General features: G+C 42.6%; 1 protein-coding gene across 1 annotated transcript in view; it reads left to right on the top strand.

Annotated features, from left to right (window-relative positions):
- LOC308088981 (intermembrane lipid transfer protein VPS13A-like) overlaps window positions 1-21,518 on the top strand; it is a 66,149-nt gene that overhangs the window by 7,615 nt on the left and 37,016 nt on the right. The window contains exons 11-38 of the mRNA XM_080433562.1: window positions 9-160; window positions 2,983-3,045; window positions 3,527-3,659; window positions 3,824-3,918; window positions 4,011-4,156; window positions 4,632-4,833; window positions 5,309-5,423; window positions 5,530-5,666; window positions 6,175-6,307; window positions 6,448-6,565; window positions 6,782-6,917; window positions 7,248-7,350; window positions 8,035-8,210; window positions 8,369-8,525; window positions 8,709-8,788; window positions 9,158-9,217; window positions 9,366-9,576; window positions 10,952-11,068; window positions 12,295-12,398; window positions 12,554-12,721; window positions 13,354-13,661; window positions 14,610-14,757; window positions 15,503-15,674; window positions 16,194-16,315; window positions 17,025-17,194; window positions 18,072-18,328; window positions 19,567-19,751; window positions 21,125-21,268. Coding sequence (XP_080289688.1) covers window positions 9-160; window positions 2,983-3,045; window positions 3,527-3,659; window positions 3,824-3,918; window positions 4,011-4,156; window positions 4,632-4,833; window positions 5,309-5,423; window positions 5,530-5,666; window positions 6,175-6,307; window positions 6,448-6,565; window positions 6,782-6,917; window positions 7,248-7,350; window positions 8,035-8,210; window positions 8,369-8,525; window positions 8,709-8,788; window positions 9,158-9,217; window positions 9,366-9,576; window positions 10,952-11,068; window positions 12,295-12,398; window positions 12,554-12,721; window positions 13,354-13,661; window positions 14,610-14,757; window positions 15,503-15,674; window positions 16,194-16,315; window positions 17,025-17,194; window positions 18,072-18,328; window positions 19,567-19,751; window positions 21,125-21,268 — 4,112 coding nt within the window. The remainder of the gene's footprint in view (window positions 1-8; window positions 161-2,982; window positions 3,046-3,526; window positions 3,660-3,823; window positions 3,919-4,010; window positions 4,157-4,631; window positions 4,834-5,308; window positions 5,424-5,529; window positions 5,667-6,174; window positions 6,308-6,447; window positions 6,566-6,781; window positions 6,918-7,247; window positions 7,351-8,034; window positions 8,211-8,368; window positions 8,526-8,708; window positions 8,789-9,157; window positions 9,218-9,365; window positions 9,577-10,951; window positions 11,069-12,294; window positions 12,399-12,553; window positions 12,722-13,353; window positions 13,662-14,609; window positions 14,758-15,502; window positions 15,675-16,193; window positions 16,316-17,024; window positions 17,195-18,071; window positions 18,329-19,566; window positions 19,752-21,124; window positions 21,269-21,518) is intronic.

Here is a 21,518-nt window from a genome sequence, read left to right as displayed (position 1 = left end):
GATCACAGGCATCATGGAGGTGGATGTGAAGCCCCGCCTTCACATGTGGTCGTGGCAGCACATCCGCCGGCACCGGCAGACGGTGAAACGCTACCGAGAGCTCTACATGGAGAAGATCACCAGCAAGAAACCCACAGAGGAGCTGCTCAAAGAGCTTGAGGTGAGGCCGGGATGAGGAGCAGAAACAAGAGGGTTGGGGATGTAGGACATCAGAGGAGGAGGAAGTTGTTGGCCTATGAGGACTGATGCTGATGATGGAGGCAAAGGAGAAGGTGTGCTGAAGGAGCTGGTTGGTTGGAATAAGTCAGGCAAATGGAGGAAGTAAGAGCAAATGGAGGAAGTAAGAGGAGAGCATCTTCTGAAGGGAGACAGGTGGAAGAAAGGGAGGAGTGATGGGAGATAGTTTGTTATAAAGAAGGAAGACTAGGATGCAGCTGTTGCTGACTGGATAGTGTGTCAACCACATCATCTCAAAGTGCCCGGTGTTCTGTTTGGCTGGAGACCTGTGTTGACTCGTTCCCCCTCTCTACCCTTCTGTCTCTCTACTCTCTCTGATCTCAAAAAATCAGAAACTGACAAAAAAGAGTCAAACCTACAAACAAAAAGAAAGAACGACGGCGGTTTACGTGGTATTGTAGGAGGAGGAGCAGGGATACAGACATTTATGATAAGTAATAGAGGAGGATGCTCAAAGTATCAAATATAAGGCTGTGTTATAACAAAAAAACAACTAAAACCTTACTTTTCTCTCTTTTGTTTTGTCAATACAGTTTCTATAATTAATTCCTAATTTTACTTTATTTGTCCCCCACAAGTTCTCTGTGGTGGGGGCTATAGGTTTGCACTCTGTCTGTGTGTATCTTGTCCAGACCATATCTATGGAGATAGATATGTTGCAAAATTCATGAGCAAATACATTTGATTTGAGATCTAAGCAGTTGTAGGTTGGAATTTGCAATGTATAATCTGTCATCCACACACGTAATCTGAATTTGAAGTCACAAAACAGAAAAATATTTGAGTTTGCAGTGTAAATCGCAGTTGCATACTTGTAATCCAACATTTGCACATGTATTTTGTTTTTTACTTGAGCCCATTTTCCAGTACAACTTCAAATAGCTTACTGCAACCTCTCAAATCAGTAGTTGCAACAGCACAGATCTGCTTCCACACATCACAAATTTGTTAAACTATTGTGCTCGGATATTGCTGCATAGTTGGCTTCGATACGTTTGTTGCAAAACCTGATCTGAGCGAGCAGGGGACATTGAGGAATATGAGAGCTTGTACACTGCAATCTACAAATGTGCAGTTGCCATTTGATAATAATAGAATTTGTAGTCACAGAAGAAAATATCACAAATGTGTAGTTTGGCCGCTGCAAACGTGTAATCCAGAATTTACAAGTGTGTGTATTTTTTCCCCCTACAAATGCTCAAATCTGCTCTGCAGGACAATTATGCAACAGATTTGTGCTGTCTTTAAGCCGAAATCGACTTGTAGAAGCGGCAATGATTTTTCTTCACCAGGAGGACCGGGGACTGTTTAGTCTTTTTATATCCCATTCTACACTGTAATTTTACCTAAATTAGCTTATATCGTTTGATATCACAATTCACATTCTTTTTCAATTATATTTCAGACTAGCTGGAAGTATTCTGAGCATTTCCATACTGAGTTGATATTTTTTCGATATTCTTTGAGAACGACAGCTTTGTTTAACTCCTGACTTACTGATGTCAAGTCAGTTCAGCATTCTGGCTGTTATTTGCTTCTTCAAATTATATTATTTGAAGAATTATTATATTTCCGACAAGCTGGATGTGTGTGTGTGTGTGTGTGTGTGTGTGTGTGTGTGTGTGTGTGTGTGTGTGTGTGTGTGTGTGTGTGTGTGAAAAATAATAATCAACTTAGTATGGAAATGCTCAAAATACTTCCAGCTTGTCAGAAATATAATTGAAAAAGAAATTACAGTGTAGAATGGATATAAATTAAATCATGCCACCGGTCCTCCTGGTGAAAAAAAAATCATTGCAGTTTCTACAAGTCGATTTTGGCTAGAAGTGCAAAATGTGTTGCATAATTCACCTACAGAGCAGATTCGAGCATTTGTAGAAACAAAACATGTGTAACTGATGGATTACAAGTGTGCAGCAGTCAATCTACACATTTGTGAGTATTTTTTCTGTTACTACAAATGCCAATATTCAGTGTGAATAGCAATTTGCACATGTGTAGATTGCAGTGTACGAGCGCTCAAATAAAGTTTACAAGCTCTCACATTTTTCAGTGTCCCCTGCTTGCTCAGTTCAGGTTTTGCAACAGACATATCGCAAAATATGTAATTTGTGTGATTTCAAATTCAAATTACGTGTGTGTGGATGACAGATTACAGATTGCAAATTCCAACCTACAACTGTTTGAATCGCATATTACCAGTGCTCAAATCAAATCTATTTGCTCACAAATTATGCAACATATCTATCTCCATAGTATCTCCTATACCATAAGGTCTGGGTTGACCCAACTTAATATGGTTACATGTACTAGTGAAGGCTATATGTCATGTACCAAGAGCATATGGTGCTGTATCCACAGTATAAATGGCACTCTTGCTTTTGAGCCCATTATTAACCAAATAACTTGTTAATGTAATGCCCTCGCAAGCACAGCATATGATTGTACCGATATTCCTGAATGGTAAAATAGAGTTAATTTTGAATATACTGTATATATTCTATTCTATGTGCAGATAATGCCTCTCCTAAGTTTATTGAAACAACCACTGCGTCAAACCGATTCCCTGAACTCTGTTCTTTTTTTTGCCCCCTTCGTCTCATGGTGTCCCCTCTGTCTCCTCTTCTGTCGTATTTCTCCTGATGTGATTGATGACGGACATTAAGTAATTGAACCATTCCCATAATGAGCCTGAGAGGAGCTGCTGTAAGGTCTAATCAATGTGTTTCCTCTGTCTGTACTCAGGAGCCTGAGAGGACGCTGGATATATTTAACATCACACTGGCCAGGCAGCAGGCTGAGATGGAGGTAAGACCTACTGTTGGAGGATGATGAGTATCTACATCTGTAGGATTAATTGGGACTCCCATTGTAAATAAGTCTCTGCCTGAGTGAAAGTACACACACACACACGCACGCACGCACGCACGCACGCACGCACGCACGCACGCACGCACGCACGCACGCACGCACGCACGCACGCACGCACGCACGCACGCACACACACACGTGCGCGCACAGACAATACATATGTATTTTATTTTGTATTAATTTATGCCCAAACCTGTGCAAAAGTGAGCATTAAAAGACAACGTCAAGGCTTCTGGTAGACTGACCACAGATCAGCCTGATCTGTTAAAACCACTTGACAAAGATCACAGTTAACTTCTGTGGTTTTAGCTAGTGACAGATTCTTTCTTTGTCTTCTCTTATCTGTTGTCCAACCAGGACAGGACCTCCCAAAGAGTTGCACTACTGTAAATGGCTAATGAGTGTTGTTCTTTCCCAGGCGAGCAAGGCGGGTCTGCGTATCTACCGTCCTGGGGTGAAGATGGAGGAAGAGGAGTCCCAGGGCTGGCTCGGATGGATGTGGAACTGGGGAGGAGAGCCTGATGCACAGCCTAAAGAAGTCAAAACTGGTGGTAGGCTATATTAAAATACAGACGTACTGGAAGATTGAAGGTTATATACTGGGAAGGAACTGGGCCACATACTGTGTGTATATCTCATAATATTCATATCAGTTCAAAAACTCCCATGTGTTTCAATTTAATTAGCTCCTTCTTGTCCTGCTCCCTTACCTAAGGTTTTGATGACTTCATGAGCCCTGGTGAGAAGTCCAAGCTTTACACTGCCATTGGATATAGCGAGGCCACTGTCAATCACAACCTGCCAAAGGATGTGAGTTTCTGCCCTCCATGAATGTGTGTGAGACCACACAATGTCATTGTCATGTCATCAATCCCATATTCGATGTTCTTCTCCTTTTTCAGTTTGAGGACATGAAGATTGATTTCCACATGGAGAAGCTTTCTGTGTCCTTCAAAGACAACAACGAGGACCAGAATGAGATCATCAAGTTGACTGTTGGAGAGCTCAAGTCCATTCTCACGCAGAGACCTGGAGCACAAGCCAACAAGTACGTTCTCATTAATTTGGCTAATAACGAGTTCCTTATCCGGCTACATTGAAAATGAGGGCCTGCCCCTCAACTGTATTCCGAGTTGAAATAAAGGTTATGATGATGATCCACTTTCAACCTGGAGCCCCTATGTTGGGCATGTCATTATACTGTGCAGTAGGTGAACATTTTCAGAAATGGCAAAAATAGCAGATCTATAATAAACGGCGTGTTGCGATACGTCTTGAGCTTGTAGATTGGCTATTTTGTCGTGAGTGGTCTATCTTTGGTATCCCATGCAGGAGACCCGGGTTAGAAATGTTCTATTTTTGTATTTTTTATGATGCACATGATTTAAAACATTTGTATTCTCTTGCAGTGTGTATGCTGGGTTCAAATCTCCACATCCAGAGTCAAGCCGACGTCCCCTGCTAAGCTTCCTTTACCTGATGGCTCTCATTTTCTGACATTCTTTTTCTTTCTCCTTTTCCAGACTAATAGCTAAGCTCACTCTGTTTGAGGTAACGGGCCTGGGCGGTGACCGGGCCGCCCCCACCCTGCTGTCATCAAGGAAGGCTGCCACGGGAACAGGAACCCCGCTTCTTAGCATCCTGTTCGAGACCAACCCACTGGATGAGAGTGCTGCCCAGAGGCTCCACGTTGAGTCACAGCCCCTGGAAATCATCTATGATGCTGTGAGTTGTGTGTGAGAGTGTGTGAGTGCAAAACGTGAAACGGTGCAGAATCACTGGGTTCATGGCATGCACGTGTAGAGGTAAAAGGTACCATTTCTGTCTACTCACTGCTACTCACTGTGTCTCATTGGTGGACAGTTCAGAAACCTAATTTAAACAACATTTAAAACTTTTCTATACATTTCTTATGCATGCAAGAACAAGCATGCTAACTTTCCAGGAAAAGAAAGGCTGCAGTTTCTATTCGCTTGGAATCCCCATTGATGATGTCATTGGTAAGCAGGTTCTGAATTGTCCATTGCCAACCAATGATACATAGTGAGTTGACGGAAATGGTGCCATCTTATAATGAGCACCAACTACGGTTGAACATGAGTGAAGTGCTCCTTTTAAGAGTTTAACTTAGAATGTTTTGGGGTATTTCATGTTTGAGAAAATCCTTCTTTGTGTGTTTGTGTTCACTTCACTTCTGCAGACAACAGTAAACAGCATGTCAGCGTTCTTCATGCCACCTGAAGACCTGCAGTTAGACGAGCTGACCAACGCTACCTTGATGAAACTGGAGCAATTCAGGGACCGTACATCCACAGGTCAGTTATACACACACAAACAGTACATACACGTGCATGTGATCTAGAGCATAACTCCAACATGTCTGGATATAATTACCATTGTGATTGTCATTTTGTTTTTCAGGTCTGATGTATGTGATTGAGACACAAAAAGTTCTAGACCTGAATGTGAACCTGATGGCATCCTATGTCATCGTTCCACAGACCGGCTTCTATGACTCCACTCAGAAAATCATACTGCTGGATCTGGGACACTTGAAGGTCAGAGACTCTCCTTAGATCCAAGCTGGAAAACCTGCTTGCAGCCAACGTATCTACTGTACGTTATGAGAATTGCTGGTCCATCCTAAGCCTGATTCATACTTTGTTGCGCATTGTGTCACGCACCGGAAACAGCCGATCTACAAGCTCACAACGCGTTGCGCTGCGTCACATTGTTAGGTTGTAGATCAGCTATTTTTGGTGTGTGACACCAGCGTGCAAGTAGATATAAGCCTTTAAGGTCATGTTCCATCCCAGGTCAGTTTAGCTCCATTCGCTCGATCACAAGAGCAGATTCGGTACCAAAGAAAATTGCTATTTGGGGACATTTTGGGTTTAAACCAGATGCAAACGTTGAGACCGTGGATATCATGCAAGCCATTTGTGAGCTTTGCAAGAGAGTTGGACAGGTGAAGTCTCAAACCGCTAGCTCACAACGTGTCGCAGATAAGCATATTGGTTTGCTTGTACAGCAAACAAGACCAGATTTGTTGCATTATGCCACCAGGTGTCGAGTCAGAGCAAGAAGGATCTACCACAGCTGTCAGTGTCCAGCAGCACCTTTGAGGATATCATGTCCAGAGCGTACGACAGCTTTGACGTACAGCTCACGAGTCTGCAGCTCCTCTACAGCAAACCAGGTGCAGTACACGCATATACAGTACATGCATGTTAGGTACAACAAGTTAGGCTGTGCATGCTTATGTTTGGGTGGTTAAAGCACATAAGGACAAGGATGGTTCACACATAATTGGTTAATGTCGTTTTCTATGTGAGTCAGATGGGGACTGGAAGAAGGCTCGTAAGCAGAAACAGTCGGCGCTCCACATCCTAGAGCCGGTGGATCTGAAGGTGGTGTTCAGCAGGGCCATGGTTGTCACAGACTCACGCATGGCCAAGTGAGTAGGCCGCATTTCCCGCTTTTTTCCTGAGTGCAGTGCATGTGTTTTTAATTGTTTTAAAGGGTTTCATTGGGAGAACCATGTATTTACGCTATGCTGAAAATGCCAGCAGTGTGACGAGGTGCTGAGCATCTGTTTTTCGCTGCATGTGCATGTCTGGCATATTTATGTGTCTCTGACTATTTGTATTCATGTCTTATTATGCCTGTGTAGGTTTAAAATGTCTGGGGAGCTACCTCTGCTATCCCTTCGTATCTCGGACGATAAGGTTCGAGGTGTTCTGGAGTTGATAAACAGCATCCCACTTCCTGAGAGCAGACCTGCCACTGCTTCCAACACCACTCCTAAGGTAACAATGTCAGGGTTTCCTACACATTTGTACAAATAAAATCCCAGTGTTAAATTACAGACCGGAAGGCTGGGAGTCAGACACTATGTTTGCGCCCCCGTTTGTGTGTGTCTGTCTATCTGTACACAGCTAATCTTGGAAACTGCTGGACTTATAAGCATCAAACTTTTCACAGCACCGCAAGCAGGCCAAGGAAGATGCTCAAATCTTTCAAGGAAGACACTCCACCACAAATGTTTCATGGTGGCACTATACCAGACTGCTTTACGTTCTGGCCTATAACTCTTGAACCGTAGGTTGTACAATAAAACAAATGTTTCCTGCCTTTAGGCAAAGCAGTTCACCCCCACCCTCACGCCCAGGAGACACATGACCGACCTGCGCTCCTCAGTGATGTTTGAGTCATGTGAGACCATCAGCATCACTTCACTAGGTGAGATACTAACTAAGTTACTTAGAGCTCTCACTGCTTCATACATTTTCTGTTGAATTCCCTCTCAGTATGGAATCTGCAGGAAATGGCATAATAATGTTACTAGAGGTTTGGGCTGCTACGCGGCCCTCACATCTAGAGTTTGGGCCACTATAGGGTGGCCCAAACTCTACGTGTATCTGTATCTGTTAGTCCTTGTCCCTTTTATGCCCATATATGGAGATTGCTGATGTCATCAGTATATGCCCATACATGGGAATGCCCCCTTTTGTGCCCATATATGGAACTCCTTATATGGTTATGGCTGAGTCATAGTGGCATGAGCGTGACGACGTGGTCTGCTGGCCGGCCGGTCCTCCCTTAAGCCAATTTTAATGGGAGCAATTGTTCATAGAGGGGATGCAGGTTCATTGTGGACAGCCAGTACCAGAACTGAACCTGGTGAAATGGAGTCGGCACCAGCCAGTAAAAGAGCAGAGTCAGAAAGAGCACGTATTATATTCTGAAAATGGTGGGGGAGGGAAAGGTACAACTGATATTATGATAGAGGGGGTGTACAGGTGGTGGTGGTGGGGGGTGCAAACAGCTTAGGGCCAGGACTGAATGCAAAACTGTGTGTGTGTGTGTGTGTGTGTGTGTGTGTGTGTGTGTGTGTGTGCGTGTGTGTGTGTGCCCCCATTCCAGGTTCAGAGGAAGACTTGTTCTACGATGCTCCTACCTCTCCTATTGATGACCGTTCTTTCTTCTCGGACATGCCCGGTACGCTGCGGCGCTCTAACTCGGTCAGGTGGAAAGGCCTGGTCAAGAAGGATCCTCAGAAGAACATGACCGATTTCCTCATGAATTTTGAGATCAATGAGGTAACATTACAAGACAGTCAAAGAAGTTTCACTTTGTTGAAGCAAAAAATATAGGTTATAGAAAATCTATATCTACGTCAGTATAATCTAAATAATATAATCACGTTATCTTATTCTTTTATCTTATTCCTCGTCCTGCAATCTGTCTCTCTACGTAGATGTCTGTACAGCTGTGTCGTCTATCAGGGGATGAGGAGATCACCGTCCTTCACCTGGACATCGAAAGCCTGGGCACTGAGCTCAAATTGCGCACCTTCGACATGTCATCAAAAACGTTCTTGCGTGAGATCTGCCTCAAGTGTCCTGAGTACATGGGTCAGTAGTGACTCAACAGCAGCCTTGAGATCTAAACAGTACTCGATTTTGGTGTTGTTCCAAGTGCAACTCTTGGAGGATTAATATTGTCATATCAGGTTGGAGATGAATCAGCGGTGTATTACATCTCCGTAGAGTTTCTGTTGTTTTTATGCTTGTTTTTTCTATTCATGCTATCTTTAGATTCTGAGGAGAAGGAGGTTCAACTCATCACCACTCTAGACAACACAGAGGAAGACTTGCTCATGGTGGAGTACATTAAGGTACATTTCCAATCCACTTCAGTCACTGGCATGGTGTTGTGGGTGCAATGACAAATACAATCTTTGTTCTGTTTTATTGGTACAAACAATTTCTACATCTCAAATAGCTTCTGACTACCTCGTGGGAGATTAATTAACCACATGAACCCTAGCAGCCCTGTTCTGGGGCGAACGTTCGGCAAAAATAGCCAATCTACAAGCTCACGACACTTTGCGAGCTTGTAGATCGGCTATTTTTGGCGAAGAGATTTGGTGTAGAGGGAAACAAGGAGGGGGCCTAATATAGACCCCTCGGGGACTCATTCAACAAAGTATATAGGGTTTTAGTGGTTGAATTGGTCGTCTTTAATTATGATTTGCCATTTCCAGGCTGATAGGAATGGTCCTGAGTTCAAATCTCAACATAATAACACAGAACAGCTAATCAAGGTGAGAGAAACTCAAAAGTTATCTTTAGCAATTTTCACAATATTGTCTTTGTAAAGTTAAATATATACGTACTCTTTTCTGCTGTGCGGAACTCCGCAAGGAAATAATGCCCTTTTGCATACATACATATTTTAATATTACCCACCAGGCGACCTTCTCATCGCTGGACGTGCACCTCCACACAGAGGCTCTCCTCAACACCATGAACTTCCTCAGCAGTCTGATCCCTCCACCCACCAAGAAGGAGGGAGGACAGGATGAGCTGCCTACTATCCCAGAAGAGGATGAGGGAGAGGTGGAGGTAGAGGCAGAGGCAGAGGAAGAGAAGAAGGAGGAATCCGTGGTTGCCAAGAGACAGAGTAATGTTATACTGTATTTTATAAAGGATTAAGTAGTATTGTTAACCTGTGAACACACAAATACACCCTGTAATTAGTACTATGCAGGTCATTTGTGTTATCTTCATATCATAGGACACCATATTATCTTTAATAATAATAAAACACCTACAATGTTAGTGCATGGACTCCCAGGAGTGTGCAGTGAGCAACTGATGTGTTCTCCCATTGATTCCCCTAATATGTAATTAACTTGTCGACCACTTGACATGAACATGTCATACAGCATGTGACTTAAATAGCATGCGAAGCCTCGGCCTCACCTTCTGAGGCCATCGAGGAAATGGCCTCTCTAACTTCTGACAACAAGGCTAATATTCTTGGGGCCATCGGTCTGCTGCGGGCGGAGATTTCTTTTCTTTTCAAATTGAAGTATGTTCTACCATTGATACACTTGTATCGACAACAGTTACAGATTGATTCGAGGGGAGCTAAAGCACTTTCAGGTTGAGATTTGCCTTGTAATCACCTCGCTAAAAGCAGCCAGTGAATCACACTCTGCCAAGATCTGAGAAATTGAAGTTGCTGCCAGAGATGTGTCAGACTAAACTACTGCGCTGGAAAGCGAGGTAAAGCGACTGTTCACAGATTTTAGGGCAATACAGTTTACAATACACTTTTGTAGAAATAACCTCAGGATAGCAGGGATCAAAGTGGATGTGCTTGGTGCTCCAAGAGGAGAAGCATCTCCTAGACCGCTCTCACCACATCTCGCCAGAGCCTCGACCAAGGTGGAGATCATTTTACGGGCGAATTAATTCTAGATTTTAGGTCTTGCCGTGAAGCTACACTATTGTACCAGCGCCAAAGCTTTTCCATCTATCAAGATTACACTCCCACAGTGTGCCAGAGTTGTCATTTAGAGTTGTGAACCGGTTCCTATGTGATCATCCTGGGGTGAAATATGTGGTGCAAAAGAGCTGGTGGACTTGGACTTCACAGAATAGGAATAAGAGACACCCAAGTTAATATTTTCCCCTTTATGCATTATCCCTCCCACCCACAACTTGTGAGTTTGGTCAAGATAGGTTAAACGCTCAAAACTGTGAAATCATTTAGAAAAAAGGGTTTGCAACTCACTTCTATGTTGCTCCAAACTTCTATTAAGCAACATTTTGATCCTTCATGGATCTTCTTCAGGTAAAAACAAAAACCTATTTTCTTTTACCTGAAGATCTGTGTAGGATCAGAATATTGTTTAGTAAGGTTTCACGCAATATAGATGTGAGTTGCAAGCCCTTTTTTCTGTTTGGTCAAGATATGCCCATCAGAGGGCTGTATAATTATCTTTTCCTGAGTTAGCTCTCACTCTTACTCTCACAATCTTTGTCCATAGCTTCAAAGAAATTGAAGTTTGAGGATGTGGTGAATCTGCACATCAGAGCAGATCTCAACTGTCTGAAGGTTTTCATCCGAGGAGAAAAGGCCAGGATCTCTGAGATCAGCATCGAAGGTACAGTATACATTTCCCCCACTGCGCAAATGTTTCCACTTTTAAGCTGTTTATATGCATTTTTGTGAACTCTTACTCAATTAAGACTCTATTGTGGGTAGAGATGCCCTCATCCGTTTTTCTCCTCAGTGACTTGACCGATGGATCTCAAATTGCACACAGGCATTGACCACTGGCATATGCAGGGAGTGAGAAAGACGATTCTTAGCTTTTACCAAATGTATGCCTTTTATTATCATTTATATTAAATCACACTCAATTAAGACTGCTGTGGTTGAAGACAGGGGGAGTTACTCATGGGAGTAATGCTCCCATGAGTAATGCATTGATCGGCAGGTATTTACAGTTGTCTAAGGGTACGGTCACGTCACACATGGTGTGTTGTTTGTTTGACTTACTTTGGAATGTTTGGCTCATTGAAAGAAAGCTAAAAGCGAAATGCCTGTTAAGTGGGGTCAACCATGGTGCTTCTTTCCTATTGGTTGACACCCAGTCAAAGTTCACCAATGTTGAACTCCACCCTTCAGTATTGAAAGCATCAAAATACCTAAACCGGATACTCCACCCCCTTACTTCGTGACACTTCTGAAGCATACTTTATGTGTGACTGTACCCTAGATAGATCCTTTATTTTTCCTTGCAGAAATTCATTTTGCACCAAGCAGCCATCAGGACACAGAAATAACAATACATAAACAAATACACAATACTTTGACAATACAAACGTTCACACAACACCTCTCTTACAGAGAGGAAAATAGAATAGGCTACCAGTTGCACTAGTTGTGCTCTCCTCATTATAGTAGCATGCCTTACCTAGGCTCAGGACTATACATTCTTAGTCTTAGTCCTATACATTCTACATAACACCAGAGAGAATGCTAGCATAGAGAGAGAGAGATGGCTCAACGGTGCAAAGTTATAAAGGACTTCTTATTTAAACACAATTTTTCCATGGGGATCTGTAGTGCCAGTTGCGGTCCCAACTAAGTCTTAAGTCTGCACATAGGTTGGGTGCGAGGCTGCAAGCATCCCTGGGTATGGTCTAGTTATGGTTAAATCCTAATTTATACTTTGTCACACAATAGCGTTGCTCGATGGAAAACAGAAAATTGTGCAAAGTACATTATGTCACCAAGTGGATCATTTGAAGCCATGAGTGGTAAAAACTATTGAAAGCCACATTCTACTGTGTAGTTTTGTGATGTCGTACTGTAACTGTCCAGGTCTAGTGTCACAGGTTCTGATGAGGAAAAAGGAGATGGAGATTCTGGCCAACCTGAAGAACATTGTCATCCTGGACTGTGACAAAGATGCTATTTACAAGAAGGTATGATGAATCACTATTAAAAAAAGGGTTAGTTAAGGCTTAATTTCCTAGTGAATAATCTCCTACTGTACAGTATGTGTACAAGTCAATAGACAATTTCAAGAACAAAATTATATTATAGTCCCATCTATCTTGTCCATGTTCGATCTCCCCAGGCAGTGTCCATAGCAGATAAGGAGGTGTTTAACTTCCGCATGGTGAACTATACAGCTGCCACAGAGGGAGACGCCTATCTGGATATGTGTAAAGTAGACACTTCCATAACACTAAATGTGGGATGCATCCAAGTCATCTTCCTCTACAAGTTTCTCTCTTCCATACTGGTAAGATAAATGACATGTTGAGATCATATTTGTTTAGAGGCTTCATTAGAAACCCACACATAGCGCTGTCATGTTTTGTAAAATTTTTTTAATACAATGATACACTGATAAAATTAACCCAAATTAACCCATAAAATTAGATTTTGCTGCACTCACTTGCAAATCACTTTTATTGATTTGATTACATCTTTGAGAAAATCGATTTCAAATCAATTTCTGTCAAATTAAGCAGCTCAATTCTAAGGTGGCGTTCACACCTGGACGTTTTAGTTTGATTAAAACAAATCCTGTTGACGGAAAGTCCATTTCATTTGCGCTGGAACTCATTTGAACTCTGATGCGAACCAAATAAACAAACTCTGTTCTGCCAAATAATTTGGGTCTCGGTTCGCTTCCTAGTGCACCAGAGTTTGGTTCACTGTTGAAACTATATGTAGACATATGTGATATATCTAATAACACCCACCAAGTCACCAACTACCCACAATTAGCCTCTAATTTATCTCTAGATGCTATAATGTGTCAATTTTATCCTGTGCAGATTATACTGTATTTCAGATGCATCCTCAAACTTTCACTCTTAATAACATATACATTTACAAATATGCTGATCTTTCATCTGTGTCCCCCAGGCTTTCATCAACAACTTCCAGGAGGCTAAAGAGGCCTTGGCTGAGGTGACAGCGCAGGTGGCAGAGAAGGCTGCCACGGGCGTAATGGAACTGGCAGAGCGCAGCATGCGCATCGCTCTTAACGTCCACTTCAACGCTCCTGTCATCTTCCTCCCCCAGTCCTCCTCCTCTACCAATGTCATCGTAGCCGACCTGGGCTTGATCTCCGTCAAGAACCACTTTACTAAGAGGCCGTCCAAAACCCACACAAAGATCCCCCCTGTAGTGGAAATGATGTCAGTGGCACTGAGTGATCTCAAGATGTACAGGTGAGTGCAAGACCATCTGTAAAAGAGTAACATAATTGAAGAGCCTCTATATGTTATGCTGTATATTTTTACTTCCTGGAATTGAATTATGCCACTAAGCATTAACCAAAATTGGCTCTTGGCTGAACACTTTAGGTGAGAGAAAGGAGATGGTTTGAGGGCCTGAAATGACAATTCTTTAATGACTAATGAATAAACAATCGGAACTGTTAATTTGGTGATACAACATTCATACAGGTTCATGCTTTTATTTCCGGTAAAAAATCTACCTTGTTTCGAAAAGAAGTTCATCGCTTTATTGTCTAGTGCCACCGTCAGGCCAAAATGTTATTTTGTTAAGACATTTTTGGGGGCTTTTCTGCCTTCATTGATAGTAGAGAGAGAGACAGGAAACCGGGAGGGAGAGACGAGGAGTGACACGCAGCAAAGGTCGTCGGGCTAGGGACTCAAACCCGTGACACGCTGTCCGGCTTTCATGCTTTCTGCTATGTGGTATGCGCCTTAACTGGTAGGCCAGCGGCGGCCCATTTATTTTTTACCTAATTTCATAGATCCATGGTGGATGAACCCTAACTAGTTGAGCGAACCCATGACCTGTCCTGTAGCACCACCGTTAGGCCAAATTGTCAATTTTCCTCACAAATATCTTGGCAGATTGCAGGATGAACTCTTAATGTTAAATTTGTAACCCTTAATGAAAGCCCAGGGCTCTAAGGATAGCAATCATGGTTGGTTCAGACCACTTTGATTGGGTGTAAGGGTCAGCATGGCTTCTAGGAGCCACTAGCACTCGTGTTAGGCTCTTGTTCCTTGTTATCACAGATTGGTACTTCTCACTTTCACTATTCACTAAGGAGTCCGTAGTTTTTGAATAGAGATTCCTTGCTTCTTACTTTCTTCCATATCTTGTTTCCATCTACAATTCCTGCATGCTCTGTTTTCTTCCAGAACCATATATGAAGCGGAAGAATTTCAAGGAGAGACTCAGCTGCTAAAACCAGTTAACCTGGACTTGTCTATCCAGAGAAACCTGTCATCCACCTGGTACCACGACATACCTGATATAGAGATTATAGCTCACCTCAAACCCATGAATGTGAGTAGTGGTTGTGTGCAGTGTGTGTGCACATTATGCATGTGACTGTATGAGGGAGGGAGAGAGAGACGGCAGTTTAGGTAGCTGTGTTTATGTGTACATGTGGGAAATCAAGCACTGACTGAAGGTTGAATTGCTTTACAGTTGTCAACCTGCAATTCTGGCCAAACATAATTGAGGTCATTATAAAAAATATGATTACAGTAATAAGTAATAATAATAATATAAATATAATAATAATTAATGAAACAAAATGAGTACAACAAAAATAGAATCATATTGATCTTGGAATCCACATGAGAACGGTGTGGCTCCAATGTGGATCTCGGACATTATGCCCAGCCTGTGATGTCAGTCATATATGACTTCTGTCATCCGTGAGATATATGATTGATTGATATACATGATGTATGATTCCAAATGTGGGCAAGGTTCCAGCCCGATCAGAGCCCTTCGATTTCCATTATAACATTCTAAAGTTAAATATTTAAAAAAGTGCAGGCCAGGTACAGTTCTTCGGTGTAGCTTCGGCTACGTCAGAAAACGATGCAATGCGTGATATTCTTCAGTTGAATTCTTCAGTTGAATTATTTTGAGGGAGAGACGTGGTCACATATGATAAGTTAGGCTTCACGGTCTCCGTCTCCATGTCTAGTCTGCTCTGTGAATCAGTGTGAATCACTGTCTTCAGTTCATATTGTAAGTACGGTATTTTAATGTGTATCTGCATCTGTTTATCTCACAGCTGATTCTGAGTCAGGATGACATGACGGTGGTACTACGTACACTTAGCGAGAACCTGTCGGAGACGTCTGACACTGTGCCCCCTCCCCCTCCTCCTCCCACTTTTGACCCCTCCTCTGAGACAGCATCCATCAAAGAGTCCCAAGGCTCTGGAACTACAGGACCAACAAGCAGTAAGGAGGAGAGAGTGTGTGTGTGTGTGCACGTGTGAGTGTGTCGTGCACGCTCAGAATTGTCATTTGGGAAATCAAGTTAGGTGTGTCAGGGTTAAGCTCTGGGTTATTAATGTTAAACATGCGTATAACTCCTGCCTTCATTGTTATGTTAAACACTGTGAGATATGTTTCATTGTAATGATACAGTAGCTAACACTTAGTCTTGCCTCATGCGTAGCGAGACGATCATTGCCTACTGATGATATCTAAATTCATTGAATGGGCTAAAACTGAGTGAAAACAATTCAGAAATTGAAAAATATAACTGCATCACAGAACAAATGCAAAGACTATGAGGAGGTCCTCATATGGGATGGTATTGGGTTGGTTTTCAAAGCAGTGGGCATTTACTGGTGTTTTTTTCCCAGCGTCCAACCCCATTCATTGTATTTAGATTTCCCCAGACGTATCAGATTACTGATCTTCTGGCTACAAGAGAGTGGTAACATTGTGTTATATGTTTTAATGTTACAATAGGTAACACTGTGGTGACCGCTGCTGTTGTGGAGACACATAAGAGTGGAAAGAAGAACACACTCAAACTGGACTTCAAGTTTGACTCCTTGACTCTGGTCCTGTACAGCCCCAGTGAGAACGAGGTGGGGGAAAAGCACTGGCAGTCATATTGCCAGACATTAAATTAAATTGTAAAGACTGTAAATATGTTCTAATGGTCTCTCCTCCTCCATCACCCTGTGTCGGTCTGTGTCCTGCTGTCTTACTTCCGCTTGCTCTTTTTTTTCTTTCTTTTTTCGCCACCTGGCAGCGGGGCTCTGAGGAAGGCTATTTCAGAGAGTTGGTCCATCCGTCCACCACTTTAGTCCCAAACAGCATAACAAAAAAAATTCTAAACAATTGCCATGGAATTTGCTGTGCACCTTCATGCTCACACTGATTTTGGTGACCACTAGCACCACTATGCGGCCAAACTTTCCACACATTAATTACCCCCCCTAAAAATATCAGTAACACTACTCTGGAATGCAATGGAATTTACTGTACACTTTCATGGGTTCAAGAGGATGAACCCTACTAATATTGGTGACCACATGGCGTTTCCTATAGTGACACCCTTAGGCCAATAAATGAATTATTGTACTTTATTACCCCCCACCTTCGCTTTCACTTCTGCCCATATGGGACGCCACAAACACGAATAATCTGTCCACAAACTAAATTTCCCCTCTGAGCTTCCTCATGTCTTGACGGCTGCACCCCCACGGCTGACACAGCCCTGACCTCTCTCTCTCTCTGTGTCCCTTTATCCATTCATTACATTTATTTTGCATCTCTTTTGTTGTTAATCAGGTGCAGCTGCTGGACTCCCACGATGAGCAGCAGAAGCTGGCAGAGTTTACTCTGGGAACCATCTCCACCTCCTTCAACATGTTCTCTGACAGCTCTATGAAGGCCTCAGTCAGACTGGCCAACTGCCTGTTGGACGACAAGAGACCCAGAATCAAGATGGTCACTTCCAGGTACTAAGGACACACACAAGACAGACACATACAGTGTACTGTATATCGATATAGGCACATAATCCTGTACAAATGTACAAATGCACACACTTAAACATAATTACCTTAACATACACATCATACAGCTATATATTTATTTTTATGTGCAGTGTCAGTTTTTTGTTCTTTTTTGTTTTTTTCAATTAATCAACCTTTACTAAACATTGGTAATGCTATTCAGTGTAATTCACAACACACACACACACACACACACACACACACACACACACACACACACACACACACAGAAGCTGTTGTATACTGTCTATTCAGGCATAGATGGGTAAACACATGCTCAAAACGTATTTGTGCTAACACTACCACATACACAATCTTGGCTGATACAACATGTGATAAAACATCTCCTCCATCTCTCCCTAGACAGATGGTGTAGCTTGTCATCATTCCTGAAGTGTGATCCAGTACAGTATGTTAGAATGTGTTCAGAGTGTGACGGGGCTACTTACCCACTCCATCCATCTTAACGGGCTGACAGGCCCTGCTGAGGGCACAGATTGGGTAGACCGTGGTGGCACACGAAGACACAGTCAAAACAGAATCATCAGTGCTACACAGAAAAATATATTCATAATACACAGGCCTAGGTTTGTAAGAGAGAGCGTGTCTGCGGTGAACATACGTAGCTACTAGCTACATAACACAGACCTACTGTAGAATGTGTTCAGATACGATTTCATTAGCTTTCTTTACTTTCTTTCTTTCAATTCTTGCTAATACTGTCGTCTTCACTCTCCCCTCCTCTCTTCACTTCTCCACTACTTTTTCCCTTTTCTACACCTTTCTTTACATCCCAACTCTCCTCATGATAACCTCCCAGGATGATGGCGATGCGACCCGGCACCGAGCAGAACATGATGGTGGAGGTGAACTACCGCCAGGGCCGCGATGGCTACATTCTGGATACAACAGTTCAGGACCTCTACCTCTGTGCCAGCATGGAGTTCCTGCTTACCGTGGCAGACATCTTCCTCAAGGCCACCCAGCAGGGCTTCGCTCCAGCCCCGCAGCCCAAGGCCACGAACAGAGGAGGGGATAAAAAGAATCTTGCCACTTCAGTTTCATCCAAGGAGAATGGTGGGTCGACACTTGTCACTTAGACGTAGAAGATATAGTAGTAATAATTAATAATAATCAATGTTTGAGTTCTCTGTTTTAAAGGAGTTTAATCAAGCAAAGTAGAACAAATGAGAGAAGAATTTAAGACTTTCACCTCAATCAAGTCAACACTTGTGTGTTGACTTGATTGAGGTGAAACCGAAGCTAGCCAAACCCAAAGCGAAGCTCGTGAAACACTAGTAACCACTAATAAATGTAGGTGTCAATAGATACAAACTAACAAATTCCACCTGATTTAACAAACACCCATAGACACAGCATTTGATCCTATCCCTGTGCATACTGTACGTTGAGAGATGACAGAGAAAAAGCAGCGATTTAAAGTGTGAGTAGTGTAAGTAGTGGAGTGTCGAGTCGAGGAAGACCAAATCCTGCCAATGTTGCAGTAAATTTGGTGTCAAAAGTTCAACGTGAAACTGAAGGCGAGGGAAACATCCACATTGGCCAAATTATTGGAGAAGGGAAATAAATTCAACAATTGTAATATTTCTATTGATTTTTGAAAGACAAAAAACATTAGATTCCATTTTCCAACACAGTAAATGGCAAAAACAGCTGGCTATATTATTCCAATGACATAATAACTATTAGATAAGACATTTACATTTAAATGTATTATGACGATCTATGCGGAACCTAATTCTGCATGGTTTCAGATGTTATGTTTTTCTTGGCGTAACCAGACATTTGAGCAGCCTCTGCCGAGACCCCAAGGGCTCCGTCTTTTTAAATCCAAATAAAAGATGAATGAATTGAATAATAAAAGCAAAACCATGTTTCTGCCATTTTCACATACAAAAGAACAGTATACACTCAGTACTTATTACAATATAAAAACTATGATAAATACCAGTCTACATACTATAAATGCATTTATAATCCAAATAGTTCTGGTTCACATTTGATAACATGAGGCATTGTTTGTGTCTGTACAAACATTTAGTGCAAAAGGTTTTGTTAAAATGTTGCTGTAAATTTACTTGTGTAAGTAAGTTGCATAGAATGTCTTCAAGATGTCTCATTTATCCTGTTATACTCCACTGTAAACTATCTAATGAAGCAGAAATGCTATAACACTTTATTTTTTTTACAAGAAAAATGTATAACTTTAACATTGTCTACATAATGTCTACTTCTGTATTCATCAGTAAACATCAGCCAGCATAATTATCATTGTTGCTCTTTGCTACCCTCAGTGGTATCTCCAGTGACGGCATCCAAGAGTGAGATCAATGTTTTCGTGAGGAATCCAGAGATCGTCTTTGTGGCAGATTTAACACGTGCCGACGCCCCCGCCCTGTTGATGACCACACAGTGTGAACTGGTGATGAAGAATGATGCAGAGGGATCGCTGATGACTGCCGTCATCAAGGACCTCAAGGTGAGGTCTTTTGCAAAGACAAAAAGTCCTGCAGTGATAAAGTATTCTAGTAAACGAATAAGATCAATTTAAATGATCACCCGGGCATTCCCCTTTGCCCGGCCGTATGCAACGGAGAGCACGCATATCAGCCCGAGTGAAGGGAGCACTAATGTGCCGTACCCTGAAGTTGAATGCGAGGGCAATGATGAATCTTAAGTAATAATGTTTATCACATACTCATTGTCTTATACTGTATATTCACAAATACAATGAGAAAATATTATTTGAACAGTGATATTTGCTTAAATAAATCAATATAACCATACATTTCTTACTGAACATGATCATCGTAGTTTAAAAGTTAGTCCTCATCATTAGCATCAAATACTGCTCCATGGCTGTACTCCTGTGACTTTTTGTTTAGTTGACGTTCTGTCAAAATGTGTGGCTTAAGAACTTTCTGTTAAAGAATCCACATATTGCTGTGGAAAACTGCCCTAAGTAATGGAAAGGTAGTAGGTAGTCCCGCTGAGATTTCCTGACAATGTATGGAGGTAGTTATTTGAAAACACAGTTGCTGGCTTCCAGCCTGACTATTATGCAGCCATTCTGTGAACTGTAGAAGGTCAGTGTTTTCCCCTCTGTGTTTGTTTCATCCATCCAGACGTAATAGGATTAAGCAAAGAGGTCACTCATGGTGCCAGTTCAGCCCACTTTAACCACTTTAGGTGTGCTCATTGGTCAGCTGTCATATAACTCTTTGGGAAGATATGGCCTTAGCTGTTATTGATTTGTCAGCTGGCATATCAGCTAATACAGCAGGCAGAGCACGTGAGCGGTGCGGGTGGAAATGCCGCACGGCGCTCCAGGGTGCTGGTTTCACGCTCGCTATTCGCTCACGTTGACTCCCCCCGCACTCCGCGCTCCGTCGCTCATGTTGATTTGCGCACCTCTCGCTCCATGCTCCGCTCAAACCGGGTCGCTCAACAGTAAAAAAAAAGAAAAGAAAAAGAAAGTAAAAATTCTAATGAAATCTCGGTGCGCTGTGCACTGCTGGATGTCTGTGTGTCTCTGAGTCCGTGCGACCGGGCATGCTCAAACATTCGGTGCGCGGCCCCCACCGGGGCGGCTTGGAGCGGCAGGCGGTCCTCGCTCTGAGTAGCGCTCCAACCTTTTTATAAACCAGCTCCGCGCTCACGTCAAAATCGTGTCGCTCCACTCCTCGCTCCGCTCCGCTCACATGCTCTGACAGCAGGTGACTATTAGGCAGTCAGTAGTTTATCACCCGCTCGGTCCTTTTATCACTTCTCTTAAGCAGGTCAAATAAAGCCTTGGTATGTGCTAAAACATTCCCGATGGCTTGACTGACTGACCGTCTACTGTTTTTGTAGGTTGACGCTTGTCCGTTCCTGAGGGACAAGAGGAAGAACGTAACCACAGTGCTGCAGCCCTGTCAGGTGTTCTACAAAAGCACCCAGACGTCACCCACCTCCCCTCAAGCTTTGGAGGTTTGCATCAACACCCTTTCACTGAAGGTAAGATTTATCTAAATACACATATGAACACGTCTGCGTTCAGTTCGTATTCTATTCAGGGACATTCGGCAAGCAGATTTCCTTTGACAGTCAAATGAATTATTGAGAAAGACTTTTTGAGTTAAATCTCAATCTAATCAGTTCTAATTAGATAATTACTACGGTAAGTTAGATCACAGACAAATATTTTCGAGTTTATAGCATTTATCTGTGAGCAGTGTCAACCAAGGCCTGACCGGCCTGCATACAC

This window comes from Gymnoscopelus braueri (assembly GCF_963280865.1).
Source record: "Gymnoscopelus braueri genome assembly, chromosome: 7".
NCBI lineage: Eukaryota > Metazoa > Chordata > Actinopteri > Myctophiformes > Myctophidae > Gymnoscopelus > Gymnoscopelus braueri.
Note: the sequence above shows the minus strand (reverse complement) of the source record. Positions and strands in the feature narration are given on the sequence as shown.